The 18,112-nt window shown below is 45.0% G+C and overlaps 1 protein-coding gene across 2 annotated transcripts in view; it reads right to left on the bottom strand.

Annotated features, from left to right (window-relative positions):
• Nucleotides 1-18,112, bottom strand: part of LOC118237106 (homer protein homolog 1-like) — a 54,676-nt gene that overhangs the window by 14,886 nt on the left and 21,678 nt on the right. The window contains exons 2-3 of one of the 2 annotated variants that reach the window (XM_035435548.1): nt 7,067-7,223; nt 2,038-2,169 (exon numbers count right to left, since the gene is read on the bottom strand). In XM_035435548.1, coding sequence (XP_035291439.1) covers nt 2,038-2,169; nt 7,067-7,223 — 289 coding nt within the window. Of the gene's footprint in view, nt 1-2,037; nt 2,170-7,066; nt 7,408-18,112 lie in introns of those variants that run through there. The other variant, XM_035435547.1, reaches the window with a different exon arrangement.

Here is an 18,112-nt window from a genome sequence, read left to right as displayed (position 1 = left end):
GCGGTCGATACGGTTTAATCGCGGCCCTGGAGCGCGGGAGGACTGCGCGGATGGTGCGGCGGGGCCATCGCCCCCCCTCCGTAGTTTCTCATTCGTACTCGACGAGATATTTGACGAGAAGACGCAGCCGTTCCTGTGAGGTGCATGCTGGGAAAAGAGGGCAGGCGGGCACGGGGATGGGATAGGCCTGATAAGACCTTTCGCGCTGAGATCCGCTGTGACGTTCTGACAGTTATTACACACTCGTTAGTTATTAGACAGCTGAACCGGTTCACGCTGATGCGTTGTGTTACAGGGTCTTGTCGAGTGCTCATTTTCCTGGTAGTGAAATTACTGCCTTAATGAGTGTGACTGAAAGGCCGTTTAGATTTGAGGCACTTTTAATTTTCTAGAAACCCTCACAAGAGAGAGACTAGCAGTTATTAAAGTCCTCAGCATTAAAATTAAGCCAATGAGACTCCGGTGTTCGGTTACATTGCCCAGAATGTGTGTAAGCATTTTTGTGTACAGCATTTGTGTTTTGAGTCTGAGTGAGATAAAGAAAATAAATATATATATTTATATAGCGATTCAGGGCTGGGGAGGGCCTCAGGATTACGTGGTGAACAGATGCAAAAATAGGGGTTGGCTTGCTGCCTTTTATTAAGTACACAAACAAAGAAATACCAAATATCTTAAAACACAAAACAAGGAAAAGCAACAAGCTATCCCATGGGGCAGGCCGGAGGGGCAGGTGAGACAGAAACTGTTCATACAGTAGGTAGCCTTGTTGAGGAGTGACACCAGGCATGAAACAGCACAAATGAAAAACCCTGGTGGGTTAGCACCAACCCTGTGGGTGATAGTAGGGGAGGGGTCTGAGGGGCATGTGCTTTGCATATGAGCCTGGACTGGAGTGGATGTACACCATCTCGCAAAGTGATTGGCCTTCTGACACCGTCTGCATGTCTGGCCACATGCTGGCCAATCAGGTGCTCCCGAGGAGCGTCAGCTGGAACCGCAGTCACCGCACCGATGGCCGAGTGTCAGCTCGCAGTAACAGTCTGTGTGCTTGGGCTCCAGTACAACTTGAATACTACATGTGCATGAGTGGGCCTGCATGCATAATGCCTCCTGTGTGAGTGTGTGTGTGTACCTGTGAGTGTGTGACCACTGCTTGTGTGAGCATATGTAGGTGTGAGCGTGTGCATGACGCACAGTCTAAGGGAGGTGTGTGTGTGTGTGTGTGTGTGTGTGTGTATGTGTGTGTGAGTGCGTGCGCCTGTATGACGCACAGTGTGTGGGAGGCATGTGTGTGTATGTGCATGTGTGTGTATGTGGGAGGTGTGTTTGTGTGTGTGTGTTTGTATGCGTGTGTGTATGTGTATGTGGGAGGTATGTGTGTGTATGTGCATGTGTGTGTACGTGGGAGGTGTGTTTGTGTGTGTGTGTGTTTGTATGCGTGTGTGTATGTGTATGTGGGAGGTATGTGTGTGCATGTTTGTGTATGTGGGAGGTGTGTGCGTGTGTGTGTGTGTGGGAGATTTCCAGTTGCGTGTGTGTGTATGTGTGTGCGGGAGGTATGCGTGTGTGTATGTGTGTGTGGGAGGTGTGCATGTGTGTGTGTGTGTGTGTGTCTGTGTATGTGTGTGTGGGAGGTGTGCATGTGTGTGTGTGTGTGTGTGTGTCTGTGTATGTGGGAGGTGTGCATGTGTGTGTGTGTGTGTGTGTGTCTGTGTATGTGGGAGGTGTGCATGTGTGTGTGCGTGTGTGTGTATGTGGGAGGTGTGCATGTGTGTGTGTGTGTGTGTGTCTGTGTATGTGGGAGGTGTGCATGTGCGTGTGTGTGTGTGTGTGTATGTGTATGTGGGAGGTGTGCATGTGCGTGTGCGTGTGTGTGTGTGTGTCTGCCTGCCTGCGCTGGCTGCAGTCTCCCTCCCGCTCTCCCCGCAGCAGTTAATCATGGAGCGGGGGATGAGTGTCCCGCGGCCCGGTGAACACGCTCCGCTGTGGCGGTGAGTAGGAGTTCCCCTGACGCAGGCACGGGCCGCCACCCACCTTCATCAGATGGTGTTCCGAGGAGAAGCCCAGCCCGTACACCGTGTTGGCCCGGCTGTCCGCCCACTGCCCGAACTTCTGCGACGTCTTGGTGAATGTCATGTTGGGGGTGATGGTGCTATTTATTATTGCCTGTGGATCCAAACACCAACAAACATATTAGCTATTATCCTTGTAAAAACTATCAGTATTAAACTTGTACTGCAGCAGAAATTGAAAGATTTATAATGCACCACATGCCAATTTTATATATACTTTCAAAAGGGTATAAGAATAATGAGTGCTTAACTAATTAACTGTATTATACACTCAGTCGGTTCAATCCAATCACACAAGGGTTTGTTCTTAAATGTGGGTTGAAAATCTTCTAGCTACAAATTTTCCACTAACCTGAGCAACCACCGAAATGGTGACATTGTAACAAGTAAAGGTCACAATTAAAGTGACAATTTAGCCCACAATACAATAGGACTCATGGTTGGCTTAGTTTTAATGTCCCCTTTCTCACTCATCATTTGACTGCATAATACTTCCAATATTTCCCCTCTAGCAGGCTGCTAGACTCTTATTAAATCATCCATCTCTCCTTCTCCTCGTTCACTATATAACTCCACTGTCCCTCAGATATGTTCATACCTTACCTTTGTACCTTACTGAACCCGTGTTTAGCAGTTGTCTACGACCATGAAATGCACTTTTTTGTACGTCGCTTTGGATAAAAGCGTCTGCCAAATGAATGTAATGTAATGTAATGTAATGTAATGTAATACCCTCATTATACCAAGACCATGTGCACACGTGTGCATGCAGTTCAGCTGAGCGCAATCACCATCATCATCATCATTGTCACTGTAAAAATACATTTATTAAATAAGCGCCTTGTACAGCACATCATAAAATACAACATCAAAAAGAGCAGATAGAAAGATTGGAGAAAAGCAGGAGCCCCTTTAAAAAAATAAGCTCACGTCCAGTTAGAATAAGCCCAGCCAAAATTGAGCCTCAATAAACTATTTATTCCAAGTTTTGATTTCTCTCGGACACACACTGTGAGTCAGGTTTTGTTCTGATGCATATGTGGGTATCAGGAGATTACAAAAGGTAATCAAGCGCAGCACTGTGCACATTACGATCTGTAGTAAAAAGCTACGGCAGAAACTAGCGACTATGAATGCAACAAAACATTTGAGACAGACCTCAGAATTGGCCAATGATTCACTTATTTGAACCAAACTGAAGGTGATATTATTAAGGCATATAAACAACTGGAGCTGCTCAAATGTGAGTCGAATAAGTACTCGCCACATTCTGTCATAACCCTAATTTCATATCCTTGTGCCGGCACCCCAGATGCATGACTAACGCCCCCTACACCCTCCGTCAGACACCCCCCCCCCCCCTCCCCCCCCCGTCACGTGGAGAGGGGCGGGCACCACACGTAGAGGGTCTGAGTAGAGGGAGCTGGCTTCACCTCAAACGCCCCTGTGTGACTGTGAGAGTCTCTGCTGCCCAAAGCCACTCATTTTCACCCACTCAGTCTCCACGCCAGGAAAAAGAGAGAACACCCCCCCCCCCCCCCCCGCACCACCACCCACACACTCAAATACAATCCTTCACACAGTACAACGCAGCACAAATCTCTGTTCCCTTCCAGGCTGGAAATGTGCCATACCAGATAGTCACAAATGAGTGTGTGCACACTAACCAGCACAGAGAGTTTCAGACCTGTTATTGTATGAGTGACGATCATGCCACGTCATTTGGCCGATAGCCAGCACATAGCCTATCGTGGATTGAAATCAGTATAGCGCAGTTGCTGTGATGCCCTATGTAGCTGTTGGTCTGTAAACAGGAAAGAGTGGCTGAAGACAGAGCTCCACCTGTGGTACTGGTGAGGCAAGCGGACCAGGAGTAGGGGGATGTGGCCCATCGTCTACGGACTCAAACAGGATGGAATATAAACCCACAGTGGGAATATTTCTCTCTCTTTAAAGGGCAAACCGACCAAAGGTCACTACCACTAATGGGCCAACCTTATCCACAATACTGAATCGTTCAACTTGTTTGTGTGTGTGTGTGTGTGTGTGTGTGTGTGTGTGTATGCATCCATGTGTGATTTTAAAGAATATATATTTTAAAAGAATACAATACTTAGTGCAGGCATTCCAAAAACACAAGGCTGTGAATGGTAGACCAGTGGCTTTAACGTAAAACATTATGGCAATATTCTGACTTGCTGAAGCTCTATGGATTTATATATGACACACGCCATGGCATGCCTGAGAGAGAGGGGGGGGGGGAGAGAGAGAGAGAGAGAGAGAGAGACTGAGAGAGAGAGAGAGAGAGACAGAGAGAGAGAGAGAGAGACGGAGAGAGAGAGAGAGAGAGAGAGAGGGAGAAAGAGAGAGAGAGCTGACCCCTGTCATAACCTGCCCTCACCCCTAAACTCAATCACGGCCACCATTCTCAGTGTGCTCATACTGCACGTGCCTGCTCAGCTGATCAATCGTTTGGTAAAGGGAGGCACGCAGTCCTTTTCGATATTAACGATTTTTTTTTTTAAACCCTCGCTGTTCCATTTTCCCCATCCCTGAGTACAGCTGCGCGAATCTCATCAAAGCCCCTGCGGGGATCCGCTCGCGCTGTCTAATATCCTCCCCTCCGCGCTCTCTCCGCCCGCGCAGGGCAGAGCAATCGCTCTCATTAGACGCCAGCTAATACAGACGCATGGACTCGGGGAACCGTTGTGCGTTTGTCACAACCACGCGGAAGGGGGGGGCGGGGGGGGGGGGGCGAGAGCTGCGGCCTGCGCGCTCTGACGCATCGCTAACCGACGCATCGCTAACCGACGGCTCATTCTGTATTCCTCAGGCTCCGCGAGGGAGCCGACGACCACGCGTCCGCGCGTGGGCTACGGAAGCGCGCCATGTATGGAAATGTAATTCAGGAGATTAAGCCCACCTCGAATCTGATGTCTTACTCCAGTCTTCCCAGTCTATTGTTTTTGTATTTGTAATGAAATCCTGTGGTATATTAAGTGAATTTACATTTTTTTTCCATACTGGCAAATGCAAGAGGGGTTTAAAAGGCATGCGATGTGTAAAACTGGAGTATGATGGTGCGGAGGAAGGAGACGATTTTTCATGACTACGTCTGACGCAGCCAGGAGGCAGGCAGTAGCTGTAAAAAAAAAAACACGCGACGTTGTTAAAACGCACACGACCGAGCTAGCGGCGAGTTCAAGCCCGTTAGCATTCCTGCGCGTACAGCGCGACGCAGGCAGAATGCTAAGCGCCGCCTCGGCCCGGAATTTTCTGAACCCGTCTATATCGCAAAGCCGCGCTGCAGCAGTGGCCTGTTTTCGAACCCGTGTAAATCACACTCGCGCGTGCACTGTAATCACATCAGAGTGTGAGCATAGGGCTCCCAACATGGAGGCATGTGTACAGGGGCATTGCCAGGGATTTTGGGCCCCATGAAAAGATCCCAAAAGATCTCAAAACTAACCAGGCTGTAGCATTCTAGAGATAAATTGGCATTTTTATTATTCTTTGATGACAGCTAAACAAGGATGAGTATCTGGATCTGTCACCTGAAAGTTGCAAGTTTGAGTCCCTGGCTAGACACTGCTCCTGCTGCACTGGATCGATGGACGGCATGTTAAAATATATGCTTTATAGGCCTACATAACCCTGCTTAATGCACCCGCTATGCTAATAAGCAATATATATTCAGTAATAATATAGCAATAATATATTAAAGGTGATGTGGTGTATTGTTGTGCATGAGGAGCACTGTGTTGAGTAATAAAATTATATTGAGGCTCAGGAGGTTCTGTGGCACATTATTTATGTCCCTGAAAGCCAGAGTTGGGCGATGCAGGATCTCTTTACAGCAGGGCAGAGCATAGGCACTATTTTAACCACTCTCCGCTCACAGGAAGTGGGAAGAAATAGGAGGAGTGTGGAGGTGCCAGAAGTCTGAAGCATCTCTCTATAGCACACAGAAAATAGCCCTCTATAGTTCTTCAACAGCCTCGGTCTTGAGCTCGATGGGTGTTAAGAGCAAAGCATTCCATTACATTTTTAACAACGGACATCACTGCTGTGCAGTGTGCTAGCTGCTAATCTGCTAATGCACATTAACAGCTATGAAAAGTACCAGCCATGTAATGGATGAAGAGTAAAAATGTGCACCTGCTTTAATGCACTGTTATAATGAATGGCACCCATTATTTAAAACTTCTCTGTGATTTTAATTTCCAATCACTCAAACAAATTAACACCTCTTATAATGGGGCTGCAAAGACACAGTAACTTTCATAAGAAGATGCAGTAAGTCTCTAACATGTTGTCATACAGCAGGCTTCTAGAAACTTCCAGGTGTGAGTGACTGCTTTTTGTGAAGTTTCCATATCCTGGCCATTGGACACACATGAAATCTCAATCACAGTCAACGTGCTGCCCTGGACTTCGCTGCCTATTTAAATCTGCTGGGGCCATTTAGGCAGGAAATCTGCTCCCTGTGCTGACGGTGCCGGGGACGCACACCGAAGACCGAAGTGACGTTTGGGGGCTCAGCAAAAAAAGCGACATATCGGATCGCATCAGAAGTGAAATACTAACCTCGGTAAGCATCACTTTGCGTTAGGATGTGGCGGAGGGATTTTAATAGGGACTTGGCCAGAGCATAGCATCAGGCCTGTTGCACTACCCCACCCCTGTTTTAGACACTATTACCACCAAAAAGCATGGCACAATTTGAGAACAAAGCACACACGTCATCTATGGACATTTTTAGTTATAAGTGGCTTGCACATTTGAATGGAAGCACATATATCTTCAGGTCAGAACTGAACTCACGTGGCTTTCAGTCCAAAGGCATAGAAGCTTTTCTTACTGTTCCCAACGCAAAGCCAGCTAGGCCAACCAACAGCTTTAGCCCCATTAGCCAGCGGTAACAAGCACATCAGGTTGACAGAGACCCCACAGATGGCAGGAGAGCAGAGAGCGGAGAAGGGCCGGCTCACCTTGGTCCCGTCCAGGCTGATGATCCGGTAGACGTTGCGGGTGCTGTCGTAGAAGTAGGAGACGGTGACGGCGTGCTTGCTGGTGGGCACCCAGTTCTTCTTGGTGTTGGGGTCGATCTGGAAGACGTGGGCCCGGGTGCTGTAGATGGGCTGCTCCCTGAAGGGCAGGAAGAAGAAGTGGTGAACCTCCTTGTACCGCAGGGTCGTGGTTTCCCCTACCGCCTGGGGTGACTGGGCCCTCCCCGGCAGCCGGATCACCAGCTCGCCCCCTTGCATCGCGGGTCGAACCCGGCCAAGCACCCCAAATTTACACGCAATCCAACCGGAGCCGGTCCGCACTCCCCAAAAAAAAAAAAAAAACTGAGTTGCACCTTGCAGAGCTCTGAACGACAGTACTAGATCTTCTGGGCTCTGAAGGGAATGCCAGCTGTTTGGTCTGAGAAGGGCTAGCTAGCTAAATTTAGCACCCTGGCTACACTAATCTGTCAGAGCTCCACCCCCCTGGTGGATCATCCCATAGACACACTGCCCCCCATGCCTGTACAGAGGCACAGAACCCAGAGTTAATCACACATGCCAAACCCCCTGACAGACAAGACAGTCAGCTCCTATGCCAACAGTAAGCTTTATTTACTTATGATTGGGGTAAGGGACAAGAAATAAGAGGACATTGTTGCATGGTTTAATTACCAGGAGTGTCCTTCTCAGAAGTTCAAGAGGAACGTACTGTGTCTACATTTCTCTATATCACCATTTTGTAAAGGGCTAGGTTTTCTGGAGCAATTTGAGCAACTCCAGTGGCCTGTTCTGTGCAGAGCAGAGCCTTGACCAGGTTACCTAATCACCTAATTTGGTCAGATGTCCATTGGTCTAATTGCTAAATGCTTAATGCACCATTGTTGAAATGCCCGGTGGAACAATGGGCTAATCAGGTGCCTCAGCTACAGTCACATGGCTGTGAGAGTCTGTTTATGACTATCAGAGCACTTTAACAAAATAATGCCAATGACACACACAGACTCTCTCTTTCTCTCTATCTCTCTCTCTCAAACACACACACACACACACACATTTGCATACACACCGACACAGCGGAAACTCCTACTGACAGCACGCACTGCTCTAAAAGGTATCCACAGACACACAAAAGGACACCAGCAGCCCTGTCCTTACATGCCCATTGCTTTTTCCACACCAGCTCCACCAGTTTAGCGCTATGCTATCAGTAAATGGGCAGGAGAGGCAGTGAGATTTACTGACTGAGCGAAACGCTTTGCTACTCAAAGGTTGCAGAGTTCATATCCAGGCAAACTGTACTCTCGAGAACAGTGCTAATACTAGACTCCTTTATTAGCATAATTAGCTCTCCTATATGTATGCAGATTTGACTCGACAAATTCATGTGACTAGCCGTTCCATTGTACAGGAAAAACATAACATTTACTTGTGAAGTTAGAGACAAGCATTTGATTCAATTCAGGAGCAAGCAACATGCAGTACGGCAACAGCACTCCAGCCAAACCATTAAATTTGTTTCAGTTCTTTGCCTGGCAGATGCTAAGCTCTTAAATTTCACACATGTGTAATCCTTATATATGGGTGGTTTTTATTGGGCCAATTACAGTAATCCTTATATATGGGCCGATTTTATTGGACCAATGACAGCGAAGGACCTTGCTCAAGGACACAACCAGCAGATCCCCACCTGGGATTAATACCCAGTGCCCCCCAGTGCTGTCATCATACACCACATTTTCCAGGCCAAAAACGATTCCGTAAAGAATGTCTGGATTAACATCGCGTGGCGTGCATTGTCCAATCGGCTGTGGCGTGGCTGCTCTGACCGACGGATGCCAGGGGTGGGTGTGGTTGCTGGCATGTACTAATCAAATTCGGCATTGTTAGTCCCAGGACTGAACTAATAGCCATATTCAATTCCATTACCACGGTTCTAATCAGCTGCCATCGCCCTGATGTATGCACGGCAGGAGAGGAGCAAGGGATTGTGGGAAGGGGAATGCGCGGGGCATGCCAGAAAGGGAAGAGCTTACGCTGCACTGGGGGGCTGACGGTCTCTGAGCAACATCAAAGGTGCCCTGCATAATCACAATTAGCATTCACCAGTGATCACTGCGCTTGGAAAAGAAACAAATGAATCACACCAAAGTGTGTTGGGCCTTAGCTCTGAGAATTTTTAAAAAACATTTTTATGCAAAATATCAAAAACCCTGCAGGGGAAATGTTTTTGCAATTGGGAATGTAGGCCAAACACCATTTATGCGGTTTTGTGTGGAATTTCCATGTCTTTCAATATCAAATATACCGATCCTTTTAAGCATCTCTTCCCAGGACCAATACAATGCAGGATGTGTGTGACATGTCCAGGGGTACAGTGGAAAAAATCCAGGCTAGATGGCTTGCGAGCAGTGCTCAGACACTGGTTTAAAATATGGTTCAATTTACACATCTACTGTAAGTTTCCATATCCCAAAACCACACTCTTACTCTGTTGCATGTAGCTGTCATCTTTGATTTTTTTCACCATATTGTGGAAAAAAATATTGATCTCCTCTAGTTGCAACTCCTCTATTCTCTCCTTAACATTACTTGCTAGTAGAATTAATCCTTAATGAATGAATTACCATAGAGAAAATATTAAAACTTCTGCTTAAATTATAATATACAGTCCCTGGAATCTCTGGACAGCCATGGTAATTAATAATAAATCCCGAACAGTTCCTCACACAGTCATATATTGTATCCCGTGGGCATTTGATTTTAAGATGATTGCAGCTGCTTATTTCACATTTGTAATAATTTCCTCAATTAGCTGACAGAAATAGCATGGATAAGCAACTAAACAAGATGATGCATGAGGTCTTACTTTAATTTTCTATTTTCTTTTTCATAATTTTTGCAAATGGGAAATGAATAATGCATTGGGAATTGCAGGGGGTTTGAATATGACCTGGAATTTGAGAAAGCAAAACATATCCCTTTTCTTCTTCTGCTTTTTCCAATTTCCAAATTTAGAATGTTTTATATTATATATATTTTTAACAGCACTAGCTGCTGCAACATCTGCAATTGATCTGGAATACACAGACAAGCCTGTGCTCTCCTCTACAGTAAAGCACATGATGTGGTCGCTGCTTTTTATATTGCAGTTTCTAATATGCGTTATGGGAAGACACAAATCAGAGGAAGACACTTTGCCTGCAGTTCAAAGGGCAGGCTATCAGATCGACCAGCAGGGGGTGATAGTGAGCAGTGAGATGCTGTAATCCCAGCCCACTGAACCCCCCCCCCCCCATCACTGGAACACTATAACCAGCTGAACGTCATCTTGCGTGGCTGCCAGCCACAGTTGGCGCAGTCATGGTCCAGATTTGGGCATGGGGCCCATCCATGCACTAGAACAGTGCCTTAGCAGGATGATGCAAAACATATCTTGAAAAATATTCAGCGATTAATTTATAATCTTTTCTCTTTAAAGACGAAAAAAATCAGTCTATACTGCAGTCTATTCACTGTCCATATATTTGAAGCAAAGTGTGAAATTGCACCTCTCCTGTTACCAACACTTCAGAGGAATTCTGATGTTGTGTTGCATTCTGGGTGTTGATTGACAGCAAAGGTACATTGAAAATTACCATATTAAAATGCCATGACCTGTGTTCCTTCATTGCCAGAGGCCTTTTATGGTAGAAGAATGGATGTTAACCTTTCTTCAAATTAACTGGGTTCTTCTATAAAACCTATAAAGAAGATTTTACCGTGATATTAATGAGAGACAACCCCCCAATTTTGAAATGGGTTTGCAGTTTATGATCAGAGAGCAATTACATTATTCATTTCGCTGTTCAATCTGGCCTGTTGGGTCATCAGGCAGGACTTTTGAAGGACAAAAGAATCATTAAACACCATTTCTGTCTTCCTGACCCATGAACGGAAATTACTGGTTAAGCGTGAACATAAACCATAAAATGATTAGATCCAGACTAAACCAGTTGTTAGAGAGATTGTCAACAAGACCTAACCCCATCACAATGGACCACAATGCAACACAATAGGAATTAAAATACATTTATAAATGTATTCATTTTCGGGGTGTCTCCCAAATGTCACCTAACAAGGAATACTTAATTATAATCAATTATTGAAAGTTATCATTATATTTGGCAGACATTTAGTATTTTCTAGAAGATTCCTTCATTTACTGCACCGTGACTAAATCGAACCAAAAAGTTTTGTAGCATCAGAAATGTTTCTTGGGCACATTTGAATGACGCACACATCCCACATGTCACACTTAGATCAGCAATGTCACTCGAGGCAAGAAAGATGGAAAGCATTAAAAATTAAACGCCTTGAAAGGCATGTTCCCAAAAAAAGCTACTTTACCTTTTTACCAAACACGTAAAGTGCATTAAAGACTGCATGGCTAACTGGAAATGGCAGAAGGGGAGATGGAGATGTTCTGGAACGTTCCGTGAACAGGACAGCCCTGCTGTGAGCTGTCAGCCAGTACTGAGTGTACTCCTCTCTGCTTGTTTCTTAGGCCAGAGGGAGACCACCCCCCCCACTCTGTTTTACCCAGGGTAGCTCTGGCTTAAAGTCTGCGGAACATCCAAGCAGCCAGCCAGTGCCCCCCTTTTCACTTGTGCCTATTAGCCTGTGGGAAACGACACAAAAGCCACATTACATGACTTATTTATTCACTCGCTGGAGTAAATTTGGGCTGACTCTAGTTTTACCTCCAGCATGCGCTGAGCCATGTGTCAAAGTTCTTTCTTTCAAACTTTGAGTTAAAGTACTGAAGGTCCATTTTCAACTTGTTCAAAAAGTGGTCCTGTGTACAAGTGCAATGGATGACACACTTAGTGTAGAGTGACGACTTCACTCAGGTTCTGTTCAAGTTCTTCTTTCGGATTTTCACAGACTGAGATGTTTTATGTGCATCTGACTGCTCTAGCTGACCCACATCTCTTATGGGACTGCTATACATTCCCCTCCGCATTTCATACGCCCCAATTCCACACTGGTCAGGTCCAGGCAGCGGTAGAACATGCTGGACAGATTGCAGAACTATTAAATAAAATGTGACACTAAAAGATGGTTGATCATTGCTGTCATCGTAGGTGATTATAATGTCAATCACTCGGTGTCAATAATCTGCTATTTCTCATGAATGAACAAGTGTAGTTCAAAATGTTCACACTAAATATAATGCACCACAACACATGTAATCCCTTGAACTGGCCTACAACCGACTATGTACAGAGATTAGGCATTTTTACTTTGAAATGTTTGTGAACAAGCATTCATAATCTGGTTCATCCCGAATACCGACATTCAGTAAATCAGTTCAGTGAAAAAGTACTTTTTAAACCAGGAGCAGAACAACATCCAGTCGTATTTTCTAGATAGGAAATGGAAGCCTTTTGAAAGTGCTACCTCAGTTGACTGTAACAATGTTCAATCTTCAGCTTTTCCAAAGACCACATACTAACAGATACATCACCCGAAGGAGAGCATTCAACTCTAATGGGTGACAATACATGGACAAAATGAAAAGGACGCGATTTTCCACATCGTCAGTCTTTTTAAGGCGACGTGCAAGTTCTGCTTCGTCGCCTCCCCTCTTGATTGCACGGCTTTTAATTAGAGTGTCTAATGATTCCACCTCCCTGAACACGTCCTGTAAGACAATGGCAGACGTGTCCAAAACGCGGCGCTGTCTGTAGCTGCCTGCGCCGTTCCTTTGTTAAGGGACGCCCGTAAACCCGAACGGAGGCGTGAGTCATGGCGTAGCGTGCTAATCGGGCCCAATTAAGCGCAGCGGTGTGACGTCCCTTATCAGCCGCTCCGCCTCCGCCTCTCTGACATTGAAACAATCTGATGTGATTTTGGAAGGCAAACAGGAACCCAGCCAAGGGGAAAATAACATTACCCAATTTAACATTCCACGCAGAATGGCCAGTACGTGGCCGGGAACACAATCCATTTTCCGTTTTTATTTTTTAAGGAAAGCGGACAGTCCACCCTCCTAATGTTTTTTTCCCCCACTTTATTCGGAAAGGAGGAAAGTAAATTGTGATAAGACCGGAGCAGACAGGGTGCTGTGGTGGTGAATCGAACCCCTAACCCTACAGGGGTGTTTGCACACATGAGCCACCCTACGGGCTGCATTCTCTCCAAGCTCATTTTAAAGACATCAACAAACAATAATTTTTAAAGAGTCTAGATTTGCAGGAGGAAGACAGCAAATAACAGCAACAGTTAAATTACAGCAACAGGGTTGTTACTTCTGACCAAAGTGGAAAAGCTTGCTATATTTAGGATACTGTCTATCTAATGTATGGAAGATGATCAGATAATGGAGTCAAAGCATGATTGATTTTTGAGAGCAAGGCCTATTTGTTCCTTTAAAATTGTATGTGGAATTACACTGGTAAGTAAGATAGATACGAGATACATTTTTAATTAGCCTGAGAAACACTTTAAGCATCTCAGACTGTACCTCTGTACCTGCAATATGAAATCAGTAAGAGAATGCATAGCAGGGTGGTATTCATTATACAATGTGTTGAAGTGCACATTAACTCAACCTGAAAAAAAACATGCAGGATCGCTCAGAAGCTGTGGGTCAGGGGTCATTTCATTTCATTGGATATTCGGGTGAATGACTCAGAATTGCACTGCTCATCCTAACACATTAGTATCTGTTACCCGCCCCCACAATCTCCAACACTCCGGTCTCATTGCTATGTTACAAAGCCCTTGGCTGAAATGGTCACTTACACAACAGCACTGCTTATTGTTGGCGATGTAAAAGGCTAGTTAGCCGTCCTGGTGGAAAATGGCGCATGTTAGCGATGTACGGGCAGTTTTCAGCTCCCCAGTTTGGATTAATGGGTTTAGCACCTTGGCCCAAAGTCATGGCTTCCTGATTGATGAGATTTGGTTGTACTCTGAATCCACAGTTCATATATAAGTGAAAGGAATGCTCTGCTGAGAAACACACGGGTGTTTGCTGGTGGGACTAGAGAGAGATTGAGAGAGAGAAAGCGAGAGAGACAGATAGCGATAGAGAGAGCAAGACAGAGAGAGAGGGAGTGAGAGAGAGACAGAGATAGAGAAAGAGATAGAGAAAGAGAGAGAACGATAATGAGAGCGAGAAAGAGAAAGAAATGTAATTCCTGTCCCTAACAGCTGATATTCCTTTTTTGTCCCGCAGGTCTCGGACAAAACCGCAAGGTCAGAGTTCACAAATTTGGCGGTCGAAAGGAATCCTGGCGGACGGGAGCGCAGCCCCGCGGAGCAGTTAGCACGCTAACGGGGGGAGCAAGCGGAGGATTTAGCACGCGGGCAATGAGGCGTGGTGGGGGAGCAGGTGACAGAGTGTGAATATATTAGCTCTGCGGAGAAAGGCCATTACTCCTAATGTGTTTATCTCCCTCACGCAGAGCCGGCCATTGGGTTGCGTTAGGGCCTGGTGCGCTCGACCGCGGCGAGGGGGGCGGGCCGGCCAGATTCGCTCCGCGTCCGCACGCCCGCGCGGCGGCGGCGTCGACGGAGGCCGCGGTACGCCTCGTACGTTATTATTACCTCAGCTGCTAAACCCGCTAGCTCAATTTAGATTTACGGCGAGGTATCAGCAGGGAATCCGCTATGTCAACTCATAATAATAGCAAAGAGAAAAGCAAAAAAAAATAAAAAAATAGCCCTGGTGTAGATGGATTGAAATACATCATATTTTGCTGTCGGTCGTTGGTTCAGATTTAATTTTGTTATTGAGACAATAGAGCCTGTTGCCACAGCCGTTATTAGACTTTAATTACTGCCCATTATGCCCTTCATAATTCAATCCCATGGAAACTATCAAGAGAACTAGCATTTTCCCTAATGAAGGCAGTTACACCTATTGCAGTGTTGCAGAACACCTATATTTACATTCAGGCATTTAGAAGGAGCTCTTATCCAGACCGAATTACATGGGTTACAATCCTAACATGCAAGGTAGGGGTCACAGTGCCCTGTGCTACCTGCATGGCTATTAAATGTGAAATGCAACATTCATGTTTAATGCTAGTAAATCAATGTTTTTCTCTATGCAAATAAATAACTTCATGTTTCCTCATAATGCCAAAGTTATATCTGTTTTGAGTGTATATCTCAAGTCTACACAGTACACACCACAGAAAAAATATATAGATCCAATTATGTAGCGTCAGTATGAAAACATCTCTACTCTCTGACTCTATTTTGACAAGAAATGCGAAAAGCTAGCCAAAAGTCCAAAGCTTTGGCAGATATTATTAATCTTGTTGAATGCCATATGGGATCTCAAACTATACATTTGAAATACTAAAAATATAAAATGAACATACGAGAAAAACTGGCAGGGAGTGTGCATTTTCAGAGCACAGTCAGTGTATTACCACAAGACACAGTGTTGGTTCTGTGTTGCCGTGACCCCGCTGTAAAGCATTAATGGTGCTCAATCTTCGTGTTAGCGTCACAGCCAAGGAAAAAATGCCAGTCAATACTGCTCGGTTCCTGAGAGGATGTCCTCATTACAGGTCAAAGACAAGGCACCCCCCCCCCCCCAAAGGTCTTGTTGTGTGAAAACAACAAAAAAACAAGCTGTTCTCTCAACAGCGCAGTTGCTGTGTAATGCACAAAGGCCTACAATGCACCTAAAAAGGGGGAGAAAAACAAGCCAGTTTTAGCACCGTGGTTATTTTTAGGAAGTGCACAAAAAGTGCTTGTGTGCTGCACTCCATTCAGTCCTCATGATCAATACACATACAGAGGAGAGGCGAGGAGAAGAGGGAGGAAAGAAGAGGGGGAGATGAGAGGAGAGGAGAGGAGAGGAAAGGACAGGAGAGGAGAGGAAATGGTGGGTTGAAGAGGAGAGGAGAGGGGGAGATGAGACAAGAGAAAAGGATGTGAGAGAGAATTTCTCCATCACATTACACAGCCTCTACTCTGAGTTCAGACACCCTGATTGTACATTGAGGGCCAGTTAGAGGGCACCTACCGCAGGGCAGTTCCCTGAATAAGCATCTACACCTTACAATGATCCATTTCATATGCAAGCCTCATTGGAACTGAAGACTCGTTTGAAGTTTCCGGAAAGTGCATATCCAGCATAGACCAGCTCCGTGGGCCACACAATGCTGATTTATACATGCTTTGTACATCCTGCCAAAAGCTTGCCCTGAGTTTTATTTTGTCACAGAACCCACACTGGCACCTTTTTAAATCATAAGTCTGTAAAAGAAATGCAGACTGACTGTTTCTTCTTGTACCCTGCCTCAAACCATAAATTTAAAAAAAAACTAAATTAATAGCATTGGTTTGGAGGGAAAGAACATAACAGCCTCAACGATTCAAGAAAAGGCAAGTACTATTCCAAGAAGACATTCTCATTACAGGAATACTGCTTAGCATAAAATGGAACAATTCTACTAATGGATATTTCAGCAAATTGCCAATTGAAGATAAAATAATAGTTCTTTTATATGTCCAACATTCTGTCAGAGTTCTTTCCCAGAAATACATCTAAAAAGTTTGTTACCTTAAATAGATTTATAAAATATACAGTATGTGTCAAATGTGTTATGACTGATCAACCTGGAAAACCTTGATCAACAGTAGGACCCATATTTCAACAAGACCTCTATTTAACTCCTTATATGCTGCTCTAATGGACACTAGCTGAAGAAGGAAGAATTATTGCCTTTGAATTACACACTTAGCGCTCATATTAGAATTTTGAACATGCACAGTAAAGCAGACAATATGGAATGGACATTGGCTTTATGATGGTAATCTTTTGAACATGTGTAGGTAATGCGATATTTCACTTAGCTGTACTAGCTGTCTTGTTCACCTTAAATTACAGCACTAGCCACTACCATTTTGTAGCCAGGTATTTTTCAGATCAGTTCATATTCCATACCATCGGGTCTGAGAGTAGATGCGCATATGTAAATATTGACAGAATGGAACATGAACAGGTCAGCGAAATGCCTGGCTGTCTGGCCTTGTATCCTTATGTGTTGCAGTGTGTCAGTTCAGAGAGGTTAACAGCTCAACGTTAACGCTTAATTTTGACTGACTGAGCATCGCTCCACCAAATCACATGATCAAGAACGAAAGGTTTTCAGCCCCCTAGCATTATGACACGTGTTCTCCAGGGACTCAGGCAACACCCATCAGCCCAGAAGCACTGACTACCAATGAGCTAAAACCAATGAGTCAATATCCAACAGATATGTTCCTCATTCACCCCAACATCCAGCAAAAACAGGGGAGCCCTCATTTCAAAATCACCAATGTGGCTTCGCAGGATTTTGTTAAAGTGCATTCTTCTCCTGAGTGTATTTTTATGAGCGTCTACGGTACACCCCACAGAGAGCCATAGCAAGCTCCTTGGAGACAGAAAAGCAACATGTAGACCCAAGGGGAAATAACATCATGGATCAGTGCTGTCTATTCATCCCTCTGGAGTGCATCATAGCAGAATATGATCAAAGAATTACCATGTAAAGTCCCTGAAATGCTATGCTGTATCTGTGCACGTGTTTGTTAGGTACGTACCGTTTTATACACGATGGTAACGGTGGTTTCATTCATTTTACAAAGCTAGGAATTATCCTGTCACTACTGTGTTACAGCAATGATAAACAACGGCTCTGATACACATGATGATGAACACAATAACAAGCTAATTAAAGCGTGAGCGTGAGCACGCAGAGATGACGCTCATCGCTGATGTACAGCACAGGATATTCACAATGCATGCCGCTTAATGTTCAGATTTAGCACTCCTCACAGGAAAAGTGCTTTATCAAAGCCTGTAATTTTTGTGTGTATCCAGCAGAGGGCAGAAGTTGTTCAACAGCAAACACAGCCCAATTCTCATGAATATGTATGTTTTTAGAAAAAGGAGGTAGGAGTGGGCGGGGCTGTGGGGTCTGATTTTACACTTTACATGCGTTTTCATTCACAGGAATTCACTGACCAGAAGAGGGA

This window comes from Anguilla anguilla, chromosome 10, assembly GCF_013347855.1.
Source record: "Anguilla anguilla isolate fAngAng1 chromosome 10, fAngAng1.pri, whole genome shotgun sequence".
NCBI classification, from domain to species: domain Eukaryota; kingdom Metazoa; phylum Chordata; class Actinopteri; order Anguilliformes; family Anguillidae; genus Anguilla; species Anguilla anguilla.
The sequence above is the reverse complement of the archived record's forward strand: the minus strand, read 5'-3'. Positions and strand labels throughout refer to the sequence as shown.